Here is an 18,078-nt window from a genome sequence, read left to right as displayed (position 1 = left end):
ACTATTCTGAGCTCATAGTAAGTCTTACAAAAACAGGTAGTGGGCTACAACCTACAGGTTGTAGTTTGTGGACCCCTCCTCTAAAAGGGCCAATTTAAGAACAAATTAAAGGGCCACATTTTCTAGAGGGTGCAGCCTGCAGGAAGAGAACTAAAGCTGTCTGGGGGAAACACCAAGTTCTGCCTCTTTTGAGGCTCTTCTTCTCACATTGGTAAAAGTAACCAAACCAAGAGCAATCATTGTAAATGAGGGGGAGAAGGAAGATAGAAGCTGTAATTCTATAGCTAATTCAGTAGGCTTTTATTCTTTAAAAACCGTTCTCACTTACCCACAATGGTTCGACCATCTCCTCCTAGTTTAATCCGAAGAGGATTTCCATGTGAATCTTGGAGGTACCTTCCTTCTGCATTCAATACTAACCCACGATCAAGGTCCACAACCTAAATCCATGACATAGATTAAAGAATATATTGGACATTTTGAAATGGTCACATGAGTCCAACTATATATGTGCATACACCTGAAGCTTCCACAGAAGGAAACCATAATATGAATAGAAGACATTATTTTTGTCAATATGATTCATAAAGTCTTAAAAAATACAGTACGAAGCAGTCATCTTTCATATTATAATTGCTTACCCATGTAATATGTAAATTGTTTTAAGTTTCTCAAATCACAAAAGATGTTCAAAATATTTTTACCATCAAGTACACTGTGTCTAATGCTGGAAAGAAGGAAACAATGTGTCTCTCAGTTGAGGGGAGAGATTAAATAATTTGTGGCCCATCCGCATGGTAGAATATTATGCAGACAATTCTACATACATTCTACATACATGTGAACTCAGATTACAGGGCTGATTATTTTGCAAAAATAAAAATATATCCATTTGCATATATAAGCTTAAAACTGCAGAGAAAAAAATTATGGAAGGTTATACTGCAAATGGTCAACAGTGGTTATCTTTGAGAAGTAGTTTGGGTGAGGAATGTTTATTTTCTGTTTCATATATTTCAATACGAATTGTTTTAACTTCTTGCAATGAATGTGAATTGCTAGCATGTTAAAGACATAAAATCTTTCCATTTTGCTGTTAATGTTAAAAATCAAAGTTGCTATAACAAAAAAAATATAATTTGTAATCATGTTGCCTAATATAGTATGCATGCAAAAAAAAGTCACCTTCTGAGGAACTGTAAAACTTGAAGAAAGCTATAATTATCTTTATTAAGGAACAAGCTCACGCTTTTTGCTGGTGGTTCTCAAAGCATGGTCCTGGACCTGAAGCCTCAGCATCACATAGGAACTTGTCAGATACTCAAATCTCCCAGCCCTACCTGAGACTGGTATTTGACAAAATCCTCAGTGATCCTGAGCTGGCTTAAGTTTGAGAACCACTGCTTTGCACACTCAGGCTACTGGAGGAAGCCCTACAAGCAAGTCACTTTGGTGGATGCTGTTTTGGCATTGAAATAAAATTTATATAAATACTATTTTGAAATCTACCCCATACTGTTTCCATTCAAAATTGTTTGCAATAGCATTTTGCTTTAATGTACATTCTTCCTCCTATAAATTTCTCTTCCTTTAAGAAATGATAACATGCATCTTTAGATCCCCTATGACTGAAAATGTCATAGTCTTTTAGTACGTTTCCCTAAACCTTATCATTATAAATGGGAAGTCTTTATTGGGAATTATAGTATAAATAATTTTTTTATTCTTAGAAAAAGTACTTTAAATTCCTGAATATTGTAAAGTGTTCTATCTATTACCCTCAACCCACCAAAACCTCCTAAACATTTATCTTAACCCCAAGCAATTAAAGCTGTTTAGATATACATAAAGTACTAATAAATAATTTTAGTCCAACAATTGTTGGAAGATTCAAAAGATGATCTAATAAAAATTTCCAGTATCATTCAGGGTTTTTTGTTTATTCGTTCATTTTTACCCTGTGTCCTTTTAGAAAGGATTTGAGATGACTTACAGAAAATATGTGTAATGTTTAATCAAACAATAAACAAAACCTAAAAATAAAAATAAGCTACCAGGACAGGGAAAATATAAGTTCCTTTGAACGGCCATCCATTGGGTCTATAATTGCTATGGTTGGGCCTTGCATTCATTTGACCTTCCTAACCAGTTGAAGTAAATGAAAAACAAAGGCCCATACCTTATCTTGGCTATGAGAAAAAACAAGCTAGTTACCAGGAGAACCAAAGATTTTTCCAAGTATTAAAAGAAACTCTATACAAGTACGTATGAGTAGTTAAAACTAGAGGAGAAGAACAAACAAAGGCCACTTCATTTATGATTACACAATGTCCACCATTTTTCTCTTCTCAACAGCATGAAAACAACGGGTATGTGTAAAGAAGTTTACCCTACCCACTTTGTTCCTTGAGGGCCATTGATAATTCTCTGTCCATTCGGTTTTCCATTACTACCAGGAAGGACTTTCCCTTCTACATTTGGTCTGCCATTATAACCTACACAGTACCAAAAATAAAAATAACAGAGCCTGGTAAATTCAACATGCCCGGGAAGTTGGCTTCATACCAAACTATAAGTAGTAACACATCATTTCAAATAGAAACTCTAAACAGAATTTTAAACCAGTAGCTCAAATATATTAGATAATGATAGTCTCAAATTATGACTTCTCCATAACAGATCTGGATGTCAATTAAGAATACAGTAAAGTCACAGCTTTCTGACAATACTGTGAGAATGAGAGTGTGTGGCATAAGTAAATTTGCCATAGAAAACGTAAGACCTTAGTAGCTGTAGCTTTATTTTAGCCATGTGGAAGTTGGAGGAAGGAAGGGTTGGAAGGACAGAGAAAATTATGTCTAAAATGTACTAGACGCTGTCCCATTTTTTTAGGCATGTTAAACTAAACACAGCTATGCCCAGCTGACTCAGGTCCCAATCACCAATCACCAAATATAAATGCACAATGCTGTCTCAAAGCTTGCTGAATGCTGTGGGGCTGCTTGAGAAGTATTTGCTCAGACAGTAAGAAGACGCAGCAGCACCCTTACAGTTGTTTGTCTGTCTCTGCCTCACACGGAGATGTTTCTTATCAGCTCCAGTCTGCTCTGGTCCAGCCTTGACTGCTGGGCAAAGGGCTTGGACTTTCTGACCGCTACTTGCAGGGCAGACATTTATTTCTCTCATTCCTTCATTTATTTATTAAATATTTATCGAGTTCCTACTATGTACAAGGGAACGTTGAGTTTTACATCTATTATCAGGGAGGTGGGTTTGACTAAAACAGCCAATCTTAGTGGAAAACTGAGTTTGATATGGGGCATTGTTCTGTGTTTACATTGGGCTAAAATAACAATGCATTGTACAGATCAGCAAAAAAAAATTCATTCAAGAACGTTCTACAAAGCCCCAATTACACACAAGAAGAGTTTAAAGCACCATTTAACTGAATGCAATTTTATGGTACATAAAAAAAACCTCAGACCCTGCCCTGGACATAAACTCCTGTTCATAGCTGACTTCGTTCAACCCTCTGTTATAGAAATACAAAGCACACATCTGCCTGTAACTCCTCTTTGTGACAACAATCTTTAACATGCATTTTCTGGAGGTTTTAGACAACATTCACTAATTGCACTGTCTGAGCAATTCATACCCAAGATATTTGAGTTCATCTCAGGGTTTGTTTGGTTGAGAGTTTCGCATGCAGAAGATGAGAACAAGATAAGAACAAGAACAAGATATGCCTACACAGGTATCTAACCAGCTACCATGGATCCCTTAAACACATGAGGGCGCATGAACAACTAAGAAGCAGCTAAGTTGGGCATCACGGTTGTGACACATTTTCACAGGTTAAGACTGTATGCCAAGGAATTCAAAGAGGCAACGTAGGACAGTGAAATGACTATAGAATTAGAGGCAATGTGGGTTAGTAATGGCTGTGAAATTAGGCCATTTGGGATTGGAATGGCAACTCTGAGCTGTCTGCCTTAGGACAAGTCCCTCAGATCCTGAGCCCCAGCTTCCACATCTGGGAAACAGGAATAACAATGCAAACCCTAGAGACCGTTCAGAGGATGAAATTATGTCACATGTGCAAAGTTCTTAACACGGTGCTTGGACATAGTAGGTGCTAAATAAAATAGAATAAAAACTTCTCAGGCATTGCCATGAACACTACTGAACACCTTAAAGAAAGATCATTTGAAAAAATAAACTACCTTGTCTGTAAGAGGGTCTGGCAGGCTGTCGGGAGAGAGGGTTACGGAATCTGGCATGCATCATCCTCTGGCGCAAGGACAGCATCGGAGTGGTGGAGTGGCCGGGCGGGGCACGTGTGGTGTACCTGGGCCAGGGGTGGGTGCCCGCGACGGGGTTCGCCGTGGCAGCGCTTCGAGGCGGCGGTAGGGAAGGGAGGTGGGAGGCCCTGGGGGAGTTGCCTGGAGGTTGGGGGAGAGGTCGCTTCGCAGGAGCCAGGCTCCCTCCGCGAGGGGCAAGCGCGATGGCAGTCTCCCTCTCGTCCTTGGCGAGGCTACCGTCGGCATCTTTGCCGCCCCTGGGAGTGGAGGAAGAGGGCCACTTTGGCACAGAGGAAGACAGAAGGTCTTCCTTCCCGCCTTTAAAAAACCCCGCGTCCTCCTCCTCCTCGTCCTCGGCCGAGACCGACTGCTGGGACTTGGAGGACAGGGGCCTCTTGGAAGGAGGCTCCGACTTCCCGGGTGTGGCCTGGATCGCGCCCTCCTCCTTCTGCCCCGAGTAGGGCGCTGCCCTGCTGGGGACCCGGGCGCGGGACTGGGGGCCACCGGGTCGGCTGGGCCTGGCGAGGGAGCCCGCATGTCCGCGCTGGGACCTGTCGTCGCCACCTGCCCCTGCGCCTGTCGGAGGCTCCACCTGCTGGTGCTTGAGAAGGGACGCGGCTGCGTCCTTGGCTCGCGCGGCGTGCGCTGGGGCCCGCACATCCTGGGCCTCGACTTCTGTGCTGTCTTCGACGTAGCTGCCCTGGGCATCCTCGTCCTGGTTCTGGAGGGCTGTGGGGAGAATCCCTCGGGAGCTCGCCGTGTAAGGGTCCGAGGAGAAGTGGGAGCGGCCCTGGGACGTGGGGCGGGGCCCCCTGGCTGGAGCCAGTGCGAGCCTGGGCTGGGAAGGTGACTGCCCCGCGTCTCTGCTCTGGGGGCCCGGCTGGTGCTGGGACGTGGAGACGGGAGAAGGTGGCTGCTGTTCTGGAGCCCGGCCGGGTGTCATCCTTCTGGGAACACTGGGCCCGGGATGGTGCTGTGACCGTGCTGCGGGAGGACGAGGAGGGGACGCGTGGCGGTCTGTGGATCCCGGCTGCGCTTTGGGAGAATGACCCTCCGTGTCCGCGTCTGTGCTTTGTTGAACGTCTTGAGCCTTGGAGGACAGGGAGGAGTATTTGCCCTGAGGATGTGCATCTGCCCCTGCGGATTTGGGGTTCTCTGGGATGGGTTCCTTCCGATGCAGGCTGGCCCCTCTCTGGGGGCTTCTCCTTAGGGCTTCCCAGCCCCGGGAGACGGGCTGCCTGGAGGAGGAAGGCACGTGGTCGTTGACAACGGTGGCAGGAAGCGGCTTCTCATCCTCCTCGTCTCCATGGATACCTGAGCTAAGCCTAGGGTGGGAATCTGGGTGAGAGTGAACCCTGGGGTGGGCTCGGGAGGGCACAGTGGACTGTGGTGAACTGGAGGGCTGCAGCCGAGGTCCCCGCCCAATGCCGAACCTGCTTGGAGACCTCCCGTTGGCAGCAAAGGGCTTGTGTCTGAGCAAATGGAAGTGTCCAGAGGCAGGCCGGGCCCGCAGCGTCTGGGCCGTGGCCTCCGCCTGCCTCCCGCCGTCTTCCCTATCGCCGTTACCGTCGCCTTCGCCATCAGAAGCCTCCGCTCCCGCAGAGACCTGCGGGCTGGACGAGAGACGAGAAGAGACGGAGGAGGACATGGTGGACCGCGATGGAGCATTGGAGTTGGTGGCTGCGGTGTCCTCACCATCCTTCCCGCCCCTGGAAAGCGGAGGGCCCCGGTGTGGCTGGGTGGGCAGCAGCCGAGATGATCCCCCATGGGGTGGAGAAAGTCTTGAGGGTGGGACTGAGGCACTGGAATCGTCCTCTGCAGCCCCTGAATGGGGGGTCCTCCGCGCCGGCGAGGCTGGCTTTGCACCGGGGTGCACGGAGCTTCTGTCGCGCAGAACGCTAGAGGGTGACTGGCGGCTGGGGGACAGGGCTGGCCGGGGCTGGGCGAAGGCGCCCTTGGGGTGGGGGGAGCCCACAGCGCGCTCGTCTTCGTCTGAGTCCACCAAGTCGTTGTCATGAAAGCTGGCAGGCAGGGAAGGACGGTGAGAGGTGCCCTGGGTGGCCGCGTGGTGAGCAGGAGAGGCCGAAGCCAAGGGTGGCGCCCCTGGGCGGGGGTGGGAGGCCGGGGAAAAGCCAGGCTTATCTACGCCTTCCCTTCGGGGCAGCGCTGGCATCCGGACCCTCACTGCAGTCCTGCCGGGAGCCACGACCGAGTGGCCGTGTCTACTTGGCGGCCTCAGCGTCCGTTTCTGGTCTTGGGTGTCCGAGGGAGACCTGGGCGAGTCCTCCCGGGAACCCAACTCCTCCTTCCCGGTGACTTCCGTCGACTGAAGATCCAGCTCCTCTGCCTTCTTAGCACGAAGCTGGGGTTTTCGGGGCGCCCCACCATTCGCCAATATTTTGTTCTTCAAGTCAAGAAGAAGGTCCTTGGCATTTCTCCCTTGGGGAGAAGCAGGCACAGAGGGGTGTTGGGAGGAAGCTGGAGCAGGTGAGGAAAGCTCAGGTTTTTCGGGTTTCTCATTGTCCTCCGTGTTCTGCTGAACCTCCGCCTTACTGGCTGCAACAGATTTTAAAGAATTGCCTGTCAAAGAAGAAACTCAAAAGTGAAAGCGGAGGTGAGACAAAGTATTAAAAACAGCATATGGAGGCATTTCAAATCAGTAGTCATAATGGCTAACTTTTAATTCCTTAGAACCCTGGAAATGTGTTTTCGCAATGATAGCATTCTTTTTAAAACTTACATTTTGCTTTAAGTAACAAATATAGTCCTAGAAAATATACGTGAATTAAATCTCTATCTGTTGAACCAGGTTATGCCACATCTTATTATGTGAAGTAATTCTGAAATGAGTACTTTGAAGTAACTCATTTATTTTATAAATGTAAAATCTTATATAGGATTTTCTTAATATAACTAATTGTCAATGTATTACAAATGCATTATAGCCATCCTTAATAGACAAGAAACACAAATACACCTGGTGCAAATTGCTGAACAATCTATACTCAAAGTGATGGGGAATGTGTGACGAGCAACTGATTTGTCATTTTTAAGGCATTACACAAAGTTCCCTCCTCCCATAACATGTCCTTACCTGCTTCCTCCTTCTTGTTTAAAATTCCATTAATAGTGGACACATTTATAATTCTCAAATAAGGCTTCAAATAAAAAACTCCGGGGATAGGCAAACATTATATTAAATGTACTGTAATCACCCTGTCTTCAGAACAGACTGAGGGAAGAGATTCTATAGGGGAGAGGAACCTATATTGCAGTGAGAGCGCCAGAGGGGCAAATCTCACCCATTTCACAGATTTTTCCATGACAAAATTGTCTAATATTGCAGTCTACCATGGGTCTTCATAGCACACAGTGAAGGAAAAGCTGCCAATATCCAGCACAAATGTGAGGAAGTAGAAAAGAAAACACGGTCCAAAAACACTCCCCTCCAGTTGTGGATCTTTATTAATGTGTTTGGTTTGGATATGGATCAGGTGAGCTAGACAACTGACATCCTTCTGGGTACAGCTGCACTCCCAAATGATGGAATACAAACCACAAATTTTACTTTAATCTGATTTTTAAATTGTACTTTTTTAAATTTTAGATTCAGGGGTTGCACGTGCAGGTTTGTTACGTGAATATATTGCATCATGGTGAAGCTTGGGCTTCTAGTGAACCCATCTCCCAGCCAGTGAATACTGTATGCAGTGGGTAATATTTTTAACCGCCACCCATCTCCTGTCCTTTCTGCTTTTGCAAACTAAACATTTTTAAAGCTACATAGAAATTGAAGAGAGCTAACAATGAAAAATGTCACATTACCATTTCTTTTTTTTTTTTTTTTCTTTTTTTTTTTTTCCTCGCTCTGTCGCCCAGGCTGGAGTGCAGTGGCCGGATCTCAGCTCACTGCAAGCTCTGCCTCCCGGGTTCACGCCATTCTCCTGCCTCAGCCTTCGGAGTAGCTGGGATTACATGCACCCGCCACCTCCCCCGGCTAGTTTTTTGTATTTTTTAGTAGAGACGGGGTTTCACCATGTTAGCCAGGATGGTCTCGATCTCCTGACCTCATGATCCGCCCGTCTCGGCCTCCACATTACCATTTCTAAAAATGTTCTTTCCCTGTCACCACAAGCCTAAAATTAATAGTGATGTCAGATTAATCACATAATTAATACATTAATCATACTGCAATAATAATTGTTATCAATAATCAACAACATTTTAATCTTTGAGAAGACTAATTTCTAAAGGGAACACAAAAATATTTTAAAAATCAATATGCAACTGAGCCCAGAAAAATCATCGCTAAGAAGTTCCAAACCCAAGAGCATGACTCAAAGTAACACAAAACAAACAGCAGGAATGGAGAGAGAGAGAAGACAGCCACAGACACACGATGCTTACTTGTTGGCACAGCGACAATGAAGGCTTTGGAGTGAGGTCCCAGGCCTCTCCTGTTTGCGGCCCGGATCTTGAAAAGATAGCGTTCCCCAGGCTGCAGACCATCCACCAGGGCAGAAGTAGTGTCTCCACGATAGGTGAGGGACTTTGCTCCAAACGGTTTGAGAGCCGGGGCGTATGAAAGAATGTATTCTGAAATGATTTGGCAGATGGTTGGAAGGAGGAAACTGAAAATAGTCCTGTGTCCAGCAGGCAGACTATATGGGCAGGACGAATTAGCACGTGCATTACTAAAATTAATACACTAGCAATGCACGCCAAGTCACCAGCTGGAGCCTGAAGACACAGCAGAAGGTGAACTCACATTCATCTGGGCAACCAGACAGGGCTGTGTATTTAATTAGCTGGCACTTTGCTATTTTAAGCAAATTAAACATATGAAAGCCAGGAGGCCAGTCTTCATACAATTCCCCCCAAATTTACACACCGTTGAGTTTCTAAAATTGTATTTATTTACTAATTTGCTATGATCGATATGTCCTGATAGAATAAACTAAGGAAAACGAAGTGACAACTGCTAGGAATGGATCCTGAATAACTTCTGACATCTTCAAGAGTTTCACTTTATTAACCTGGGTTATTTCTGTTAGCACATTTAGCCAGAAAAATTCCATATTTGAAATATAATTTTGTTTTTGTAGGAATTAAAAAAGTTCTTACTCAGTATATGCTGATAAAGATATTTCACAGTATTTTAGAGCTGTGAAGAAAAGTTGCTAAGTAATAGATTTATGTGATATCTAATGTTTCCATCTGTAATTGGCTTACTCTGTAGTCATATAATAGCACTGAATTTGGAAAACCATAGCAAATTCAGTCTAAGGAACTAAAATATGTCTATGCTCACATGGAAATATGATAACATAAGAGAATCATTTTTTAAAAAATAATTTTCACCTTCAACTAAAAACTGTCATACCTATTTTCCTCTCAATGAACCCAAGATTTACAAAACATCAAATTAATATGAGTAGGGTCTGTGCATGGTGGCTCATGCCTGTAATCCCAGCACTTTGGGAGGCCAAGATGGGCAGATTACTTGAGGTCAGAAGTTTGAGACCAGCCTGGCCAGCAGAGTGAAACCCCCATCTCTGCTAAAAATATAAAAATTAGCCAGTCATGCTGGTATGTGCCTGTGGTCCCAGCTACTCGAGAGGCTGAGGCAGGAGAATCACCTGAACCCGGGAGGCAGAGGTTGCAGTGAGCTGAGACTGCACACTGCACTCCAGCCTGGGTGACAGAGTGAGACTATGTCTCAAAAAAGAAAAAAAAGAAAGAAAGAAAAGAAAAAGAAATGAGTAAGAGTAAAGAAAAGTAACTTGAATCACAGAAAAGTCAACAATTATCAGGCGCATGGATAATCTTTTATTTTCCCTTAGCTCCAATCTTTAAAAAGTACATTCATTTAAAAAAAAAACAAAAAAGTTTCAACCAAAAATGCTTTTGCAGCATTTGTCTGGAAAAAACACAGCATTCATTTCTCATTGAAAATCAACAAACTCGTCATTTGTGGTGGTCAAAAGTAAGAATTAAGAGAACCCATTGTCTATAAAATTTTGTGATTCAAATTTTAAAATAAATTAAATCCATCTGGAAAATAAGTTTAGCCATGTCAAAGTATATTCTTCTATTATGTTTTATATTTCTCGTACATAGAAAATGCCCCGATGTAATTATTAATTTTAATCTCACCACTACATCCTTATGAAAACTACCTAAGCAGGGTTATGATAGCGAGCTTTTTTGGACATAAAAACTCAGTTGCAGTTATTATTTCTGGCAATATTTAATTGACTACCATGGAACTTCTTTTGCCAAGGAACTGTAAATATCAACTAAGATGACAGAGAGAGGAAGAGTACACAAGTTGCATGGTAACAAAGTCACTAGGGGTGCAATAATTACCTTTTCATTTTTTAGCTAACAAAAAGTAGTTAGCAAAAAGTCTTTATTCAATTTTCAGAGGTCTTCTCAGCAGCACAACAATACTTAATAGAGAGGAAGTTAAAAGTTCAAATTGTCATAAAAAGAATGATTTAAAGCAAGCTTGTTCAACCCGTGGCCCACAGGCTGCACGCAACCCAGGATAGCTTTGAATGTGGCCCAACACAGATTCATAAACTTTCTTAAAATATTATGAGATTTATGCATGGCCCTTTTTTTAAAAAGCTCATCAGCTATCATTAGTGTATTTTATGTGTGGCCCAAGACAATTCTTCTTCCAATGTGGCCCAGAGAAGCCAAAAGATTGGACATCCCTGATTTAAAGGGACCAAATTAATATTTTTCTCTTGTTGTGGATCTATTCCAATGGCAAAAAAAGAGAGAGAGAGAGAGAAAAAAAAAAAATAGTACAATCTATTCTTGAAAAAAAACAAAAAGTGAAAATCCATTAAGTATAGAAAATACAGTTCCACATCGACCTTCCTTAACTTCTATTATTCCATGAAAAGACATCCTACGTGTCAGCAAACATAGTTTTGGACGAATATAAAAGAGAACCATTCAGTTTTTTCAATTAAGAAAATCTCAAAGGAGATTAGTAGTAATTTTCTGGATTTCTTTAAGCTTACACAAACATTTTATAGTTTCTGGATATATTAGACTTAAAGTTGCCCCTCAAAGCTAATAACAATAAAAATTATTTATTTCTTGAATAAAACCTCCATTCCTTTCTATTCTTAGAGTATATTTGCATAGGCAGTGCCAGGAAAAACTTCAGCCTAGCTCTTTAAAATGTCTCCAAACAGATTCTGAAAGGTTCTTAAATGCTTTTACATTAACAATAGAAGATTTTTTGTGTGTATTTAGTATTCTCAACAGACTATTTTAAAATTTAACTAGTTGTGAATGCTTTACTCTATTTTTGTTCTTTAAAATATCTAGCTTTTTGCTATTTTGGTGTTATGTTTTCCTTGTCATCCATAAATACATAAACAAACAAATGGTGACAAATAGGGAATAAATCCATTTTCCAGCAATTATTGAGCTTTTCAAACCCATTAAATGGATTTACGGTCCCACGAAAGATATTGACGGCTCTGCAGGATTCCTGCTGACCTCTGCTTTTGTGATCTTCCTAGCACAAAGAAAAGACCCATAGCATGAAAGCCAGGGTGTTGTCCAGATGGGAAAAGGTTATGCTGTCACACTCATGCAATGAAAAACATCCTTCCCAACAGCAACAGCAAAAAGCCTTCAAAGGATGAAAAGAATAGTCACTTTCGTGACTGCTTGGATCTTGGGCAATGAAAATCTTGCATGAAATATCCTTGTCCCTTGGGTGAGCACCTCTTAGACGTATGTTGCTTCCCTATTTCATTTTCAGTCAACAAAGCCGTAAGCAGAGGCCATGTTCATCAGAATCAATGCATCTTATAGTTTAGGGAGTAAGATTCCTACCTTTCACTTTCCCCTCAGTCTCTGGTAGCGCATCCCAAGATACAGCGACAACTGTAGGTTTGCCATTGACAGGCCAGACATTCAAATTTTCAGGAGCTGTGGTAGGAGCTACAAAATGATAAGGAATGAAACATTTTTAAATGCCTTAGTGGACATTCTAGATGTAAATAGCACATGGTCTGTAGGTACACATTTTTTTTATTGAAGAGCTACTGTGTTAATTTTTATTATACCTGAGAGAAAATTCCACACTGGTTCTTTGTGTAATATAGTGATTTATGTCAATACAACCAATTCATTTAATGAGTTTAGACATATCTAGGGAAATTGTCTTAGTAATTCAGAATTTCTTTCATTGCCAAATATTGAAATATACTAAGATTAAGCTCCAGTTCCAACTTCATCTTAATACAACTTTGAAAGACATAGTTTAAGAGAAAAGAATGGTAGCCTTGGATACAGACCAAAATTTTTCCCAGAATCAAATGCAGCCTCAGCCTCAGGAAAGCAGAGGCTCTCCTACATGCAAGAGCATCCATTACCCAGGGGCATTCACGCATACAATGGTGACTGATAAATGCTACACACTGGGATTTAATGTGCTCCACATGTCAGAACAACAGAACAACATGCTAGTGGAAAAGGCCAACAAATGGTAAAACATGGACCCAAAGAACAGTTCCTTAACTTCTTTGCACGTATGCATAGAAACTCTACCAAAATGTAAGGTTAATGTGACTTTCAAAAATGCCCATGCTGGCCTTTGTCACTGTTGGCATCTTACATTGTCTTTAAATCGTATTTTGGGTGTAATTCCCAAATTGAAAATTCAAAGGCCGTTTCAAATACAGACCAGATTCTGGTGTTCTTTGGAAGACTGACGTACTCCATTTGCCATCTCTTTCACCCTGTGAAATACGGACTGCAAATTCATACACGGTGTCTGGAATCAGGTTCTCAATCAGCACACGCCTGTTAGCGATCTGCTTATAATCCCACCTGGCCAATTCCCCCTTCTCTCGATAGCGCACGGTGTACTGTCTATAAGAAAACACAACACAATGATCTATCAAATTCTCTGCAACTCAACACTAGATGCCTTGTTTTTCCTTCCTCATAAGTGATGACTTTGGGAGGTAAGTAAGAAAATCAAAGAGGAGAAAAATCTAAACTTTTGACTATGTGACTGGCTCAAAGAATCTGCTTAAGTTCCAAGCAAAGTTGTCTAAAGTAGGAGGAAAAAACAGAGCTTAGTGTCTTTTCAAGACCAAAAAATCTTATACTGCTCAAAAGAGCAAGCAGAGATTATAAAGGGAAGGGAGAGAAAGGAGACAGCTTTTATGAGGCAACTACATTATCAGGGATGTGTGTTAGTGAGTGTGAGTGTGTGTGTGTGCATCTGTATTTGTGTCTACTCAAGGCATCAGTACAGACCTGGCCCACAGTTATCTCAGCTCTCCAGAAAAGAAAGACAAAAAGACTCATTTCATCCCAAATCAGGCATGTTTTCCATAGGTTCAGGAGGAACGGGAACATGTAGTTTTGAGTAGACTTACTACCGTGAAAAGGAGCGAAAATGTGAAACACAGCAGGACAGAGGCACCTACAGAAGGAACTGTGGTGCATGGTTATCGGGGGAGAAATACGCTATGACCAAATACGGACAGTTCAGCAACCCCTGACAGCAGACACCCTCGACAGTCTAAGAGCCACAAACACCATTTATTTGATTCCCTTTCAAAGAAATCGTCTTTGTGGCCTCTTTGCAGTAGAAAGCATTTGATATATTTAAAATGTGCTATTTGTTATACTGAATATGTCAGGAGAAGATTTCAGTTGAAGACACAGCACACCAATTAATACAACAGTTCTGCTAAGAAAACTCAAGTCTTCTCTGGTTTCAGCAAGATGTTGGAAATCAAAGTCCAATGGTAAAAGGAACACTTCGTGTTGATGAAGACCACATGGCTAGGGAGAGAATCACTATGAATCTTCTGAGGTCTTTCAAAAAAAAAAAAAGCAGATATCTTTTTTACTAGCAGACAGTGGAGGAAACTATATATCTAACATGAATAATCATTTATATATATGTATATATATAATGCCATCATCATATCCCATTCGTTTTAAACTATATTCCCCTTTCCTGGTTGCAGAGAGGTTGAAAAATTAATGCATAATAACCAGGCCACCACATCTGTGGCTTTGTCTTGGTTACTTAATGTATTCAGTCATAGAATTTTGATGGCTATATTAATCTACCACTAACTAGAAATGATGTTCACTAGTAGCCTTTTAACATAAGAATATTTTAACCTTATGATTGGTTTGCCTTTTATTGCTGTTGCAAATGAATATAAAAGCCAGAATAGCATCACATCATGGTTTAAGAGAAGATAAGTGTTATGTGTAAATGAGCCAGACATGAAGCAAGTCAGTGTTTAGCAAAGTCTAATGAGGAGCTACTAAGTGTAAGGCATTAGACATTGTCCACCACTCTACATAAAGTCCATCCTACAGTGACTCTTCCTGGATCACAGGAGGAACGGTGAGACTCCTCCCAAAGTGGACCCTGTGCATGAACAGAACATCAATGAGAGAAAGCAAAACACAAATAGAGGCAAAGAAAGAAATGGAATCTAGGAAATTTCCAGACACAAGATAAATCACTGAGCAAGTGAGATGTGAGTTCCTGCTGTGTGTACTACATACGAGGCCCTGGTAACATCTGATTTGTGGGAAAAGTGTGAGCACACTTGGGATTAACTAGGTTGTCATAGAATATTTACCATTCAGCTATTCAGCTACAAAAGAGGCCAGCATTCATGTAAGTCAGAAAATAAAATCATTAAATACATGTCTTTTCAGGGCCAGAAAAACCCCATCTCTCATATATAAAGACAAATAAATAAGCAAAAGTACCTTGATGCAACAACTTTCTTCTGTTTTTCTAGAACAGGATCCACCCAGGACACAAGCACAGACTGAGATGACATAACTCGGACGCTTATGTCATCAGGTACATCCAATTCGTCCTCTTCTGAAATGACAATGAGACCCAGAGAAAGGCTTTCTCTCACAACAGGTTCTGCTCTGAGCTCCTCAGTCCTTGACAGGCCATTACTCACCCTGCATAAGTTTTAGATTGCTTGTGTGTAATGTAGACAAAATGAAATTGATAGAAAGGTAAACAATTATTTGATTAGTCAGTGTAGAAAAACAAAAATCTCCATCTTGCATTTCTTAAACACAGGCTAAGAAATGAGCATTTTGGCCAGGCGTGGTGGCTCACGCCTGTAATCCCAGCACTTTGGGAGGCCAAGGTGGGCGGATCACAAGGTCAGGAGATCGAGACCATCCTGGCTAACATGGTGAAACCCTGTCTCTACTAAAAAATACAAAAAAAATTAGCCTGGCGTAGCAGGCAGCTGTAGTCCCAGCTACTCGGGAGGCTGAGGCAGGAGAATGGTGTGAACCCAGAAGGCAGAGCTTGCAGTGAGCCAAGATGGCTCTACTGCACTCCAGCCTGGGTGACAGAGCAAAAACTCCGTCTCAAAGACAAACAAAAACAAAAAAGAAAAAAGAAAGAAAGACATAAGCATTTCACTTTAAAAGCTGCCCAACCCAATCGACATATAAAACAGTACAAAGGGGATGCTTTGCCTGGGTGAAAGATGGTCCAAGTAACTCAGTGCTTTCTCAATAAACACTGTTAAGTTTCTGGAAAATAATAACATTTTTATGGAAAGCAAAAGTTTAGGAGAAGGAAAACTCTACTCACATTTCCTTGACGACCATGGCATGAAATGAAAATTCTGGTTCAAACAAGTGGAAGATTCACATTGGGTTTGATGCCCTCACATTTTAGAAGGTATGAGTCCAAGACAGATTAAAACGTGTTCAGATATGAACCAGAAGTCAGTTTGCCAATTTCTTACAGAGATTTATCTTTGTTATCAATAGAACATATCACAGCCACAAAGCTTATAGTCTCAGTTCAAAAGACTCACAAGACATCTTCAATATTACTCTGTAGTCTCTTGGGGTTTTTTTGTTTGTTTTAGTTTTTTGTTTCATTTTTTCTTTTCACTTTTCAGGAACCATATTTCAAGAGGATGTGGATTTTACCACCAGCAGGGGAAGGTGAAAATAGCCTTCTAGAAAAGTGATATAGGGACTTATCCTATGGCAGCAAGTCATCAATAGTAAGAGTGAAACATCGTATTTGTGGAACTTCATACAGTGTAAAAAAGTATAACTTTGATTTTTTGTTGTGAACTCATGAAAATAATCATATTGCAGATTGCCTCTTTAAATTAAGATATGTGGTCCAGAAAAGGTACCTGTCATTTGTTAATGTATCAGGAATATAGAAAATGTCTCTGAAAGGACGTGGGAAATGTAGCCATGTGGACAGTGATCAGGCTCTCAGCAAACCCCTATGATGCTTTTTCTGAGGATTCTCAATGTCATTTTAATGCAGATATAGCTGAAATAATATGTGTGTGCTTATCTTGCATGCACCACCTCCTGCCTGATCTTCTTTCTCTCTCTTGTCGTTCAGTGCATCACCCAAGGCAATTTAGGCTTGAGCCAGACTGCACCTTTACTGGAATGAACGCTTGGCTGCTCCTATCACAGCAAATCTACTGCACAGTGAAGTGGTTCAAAATAAACAGTGAAATGTATTCCATCACAAAAGCACTCTATCCTTTGCATATAAAAGCAGCACGCTTACACCCAAAATGTGACCACGTTTGCCCTGTTATTTCTTTTAGCCTCAGTAAAATTCATGTAATTTATCATTCAGCCAGCATCATTTGGAAACAACATAGCGTTCATACCAGACTACGGTTTGACCAAATGCATCCTTAGAAACATACCTGAGATCTTTCGCTTTGTTAGGGCAGCCCTGTAGACTGGTTGGCTCCGGCCCTGGGAGTTCATGGACTGCAGGGAGACGACATACACGGACTCTGAGGCTGTGGACCAGGGAGTGAGGGATGAGATTCTGGTTTGGATTTCTCAGAAACACACAGCCCCTGGGGGTGGAGGGGGTTCTGCATTCCTCCTCCCCTTCCCCTTTTTCCATTTTCTCTTTCTGGGGGCATTTTCACTTCTTGAGGACAACGAAGGGCGAGCCCAAGAACTGCAGGAATTAAACTCAAAAAGAACACTATTATATTAGAAAATGGGGAACCGATTTTTACCAGTAATTCCTGAAAAATAGGTTTCTACCTCATCAGCATCAAAAAGAGATAAACAAAAACAAAACAAACCCATCAGAAAGAGATAAATGCTTTAAAAAAGAATAACACGTTTACCCACATAATTCCCCCAATTTCTTTCTACTTCCAGAATTGGTAAGAGGGGGTTACTGTGTTTTTAATCTGTTACCAGAAAGAAAGAAGAAAAGAATAGCCAATGTGCAACATGAGTAGCCCAGGTCTTTCTTTCCCTGTGGAATGCTGTGCCCTTCAAAGCTCAAATCCTCAAAACAGAGTCTCTGAAGATTTACTAACAGCACATGGAAGCCTTTCAATGTACCCCTTATTTCTGGATGGTTCTCTCAGTCAGTTCTTGCCCCCACCCTCTGAGGGATCCCACTAGCATGCAACGAAACCCGAACTTGAAAATTGAACAGTTGGTCCTTGAACAACATAGGTTTGAACTGTGCAGATCCACGTTATACATGGATTCTTTTCAACCAGATGCAGATAGGATTGTATTCCAGAGATGCCAAACCCGAGCATAGGGAGGGCCAGCCTTTGCTGTATGTGGATTCTGCAGGGTCTTGAGTCTGCAGGGATTGGGGTATACTCAGGGAATGCTGGAACCAATCGCTGTGTATACCAGGGGCCATTGTAGTTGGAGAAAAAAAAATGCAGTGATGGAACAAAACTTGTCCTCT

At 42.1% G+C, this 18,078-nt stretch overlaps 1 protein-coding gene across 1 annotated transcript in view; it reads right to left on the bottom strand.

The window, feature by feature from the left end:
* Nucleotides 1–18,078, bottom strand: part of FNDC1 (fibronectin type III domain containing 1) — a 75,063-nt gene that overhangs the window by 33,108 nt on the left and 23,877 nt on the right. Inside the window, 8 exon segments of the mRNA XM_050789213.1 lie at nucleotides 329–440; nucleotides 2,395–2,495; nucleotides 4,224–6,857; nucleotides 8,709–8,897; nucleotides 12,168–12,275; nucleotides 13,021–13,208; nucleotides 15,090–15,207; nucleotides 17,051–17,149. Coding sequence (XP_050645170.1) covers nucleotides 329–440; nucleotides 2,395–2,495; nucleotides 4,224–6,857; nucleotides 8,709–8,897; nucleotides 12,168–12,275; nucleotides 13,021–13,208; nucleotides 15,090–15,207; nucleotides 17,051–17,149 — 3,549 coding nt within the window.

Source organism: Macaca thibetana, chromosome 4 (genome assembly GCF_024542745.1).
Source record: "Macaca thibetana thibetana isolate TM-01 chromosome 4, ASM2454274v1, whole genome shotgun sequence".
Lineage (NCBI taxonomy): Eukaryota > Metazoa > Chordata > Mammalia > Primates > Cercopithecidae > Macaca > Macaca thibetana.
This window is presented reverse-complemented; position numbering and strand designations above follow the sequence as displayed.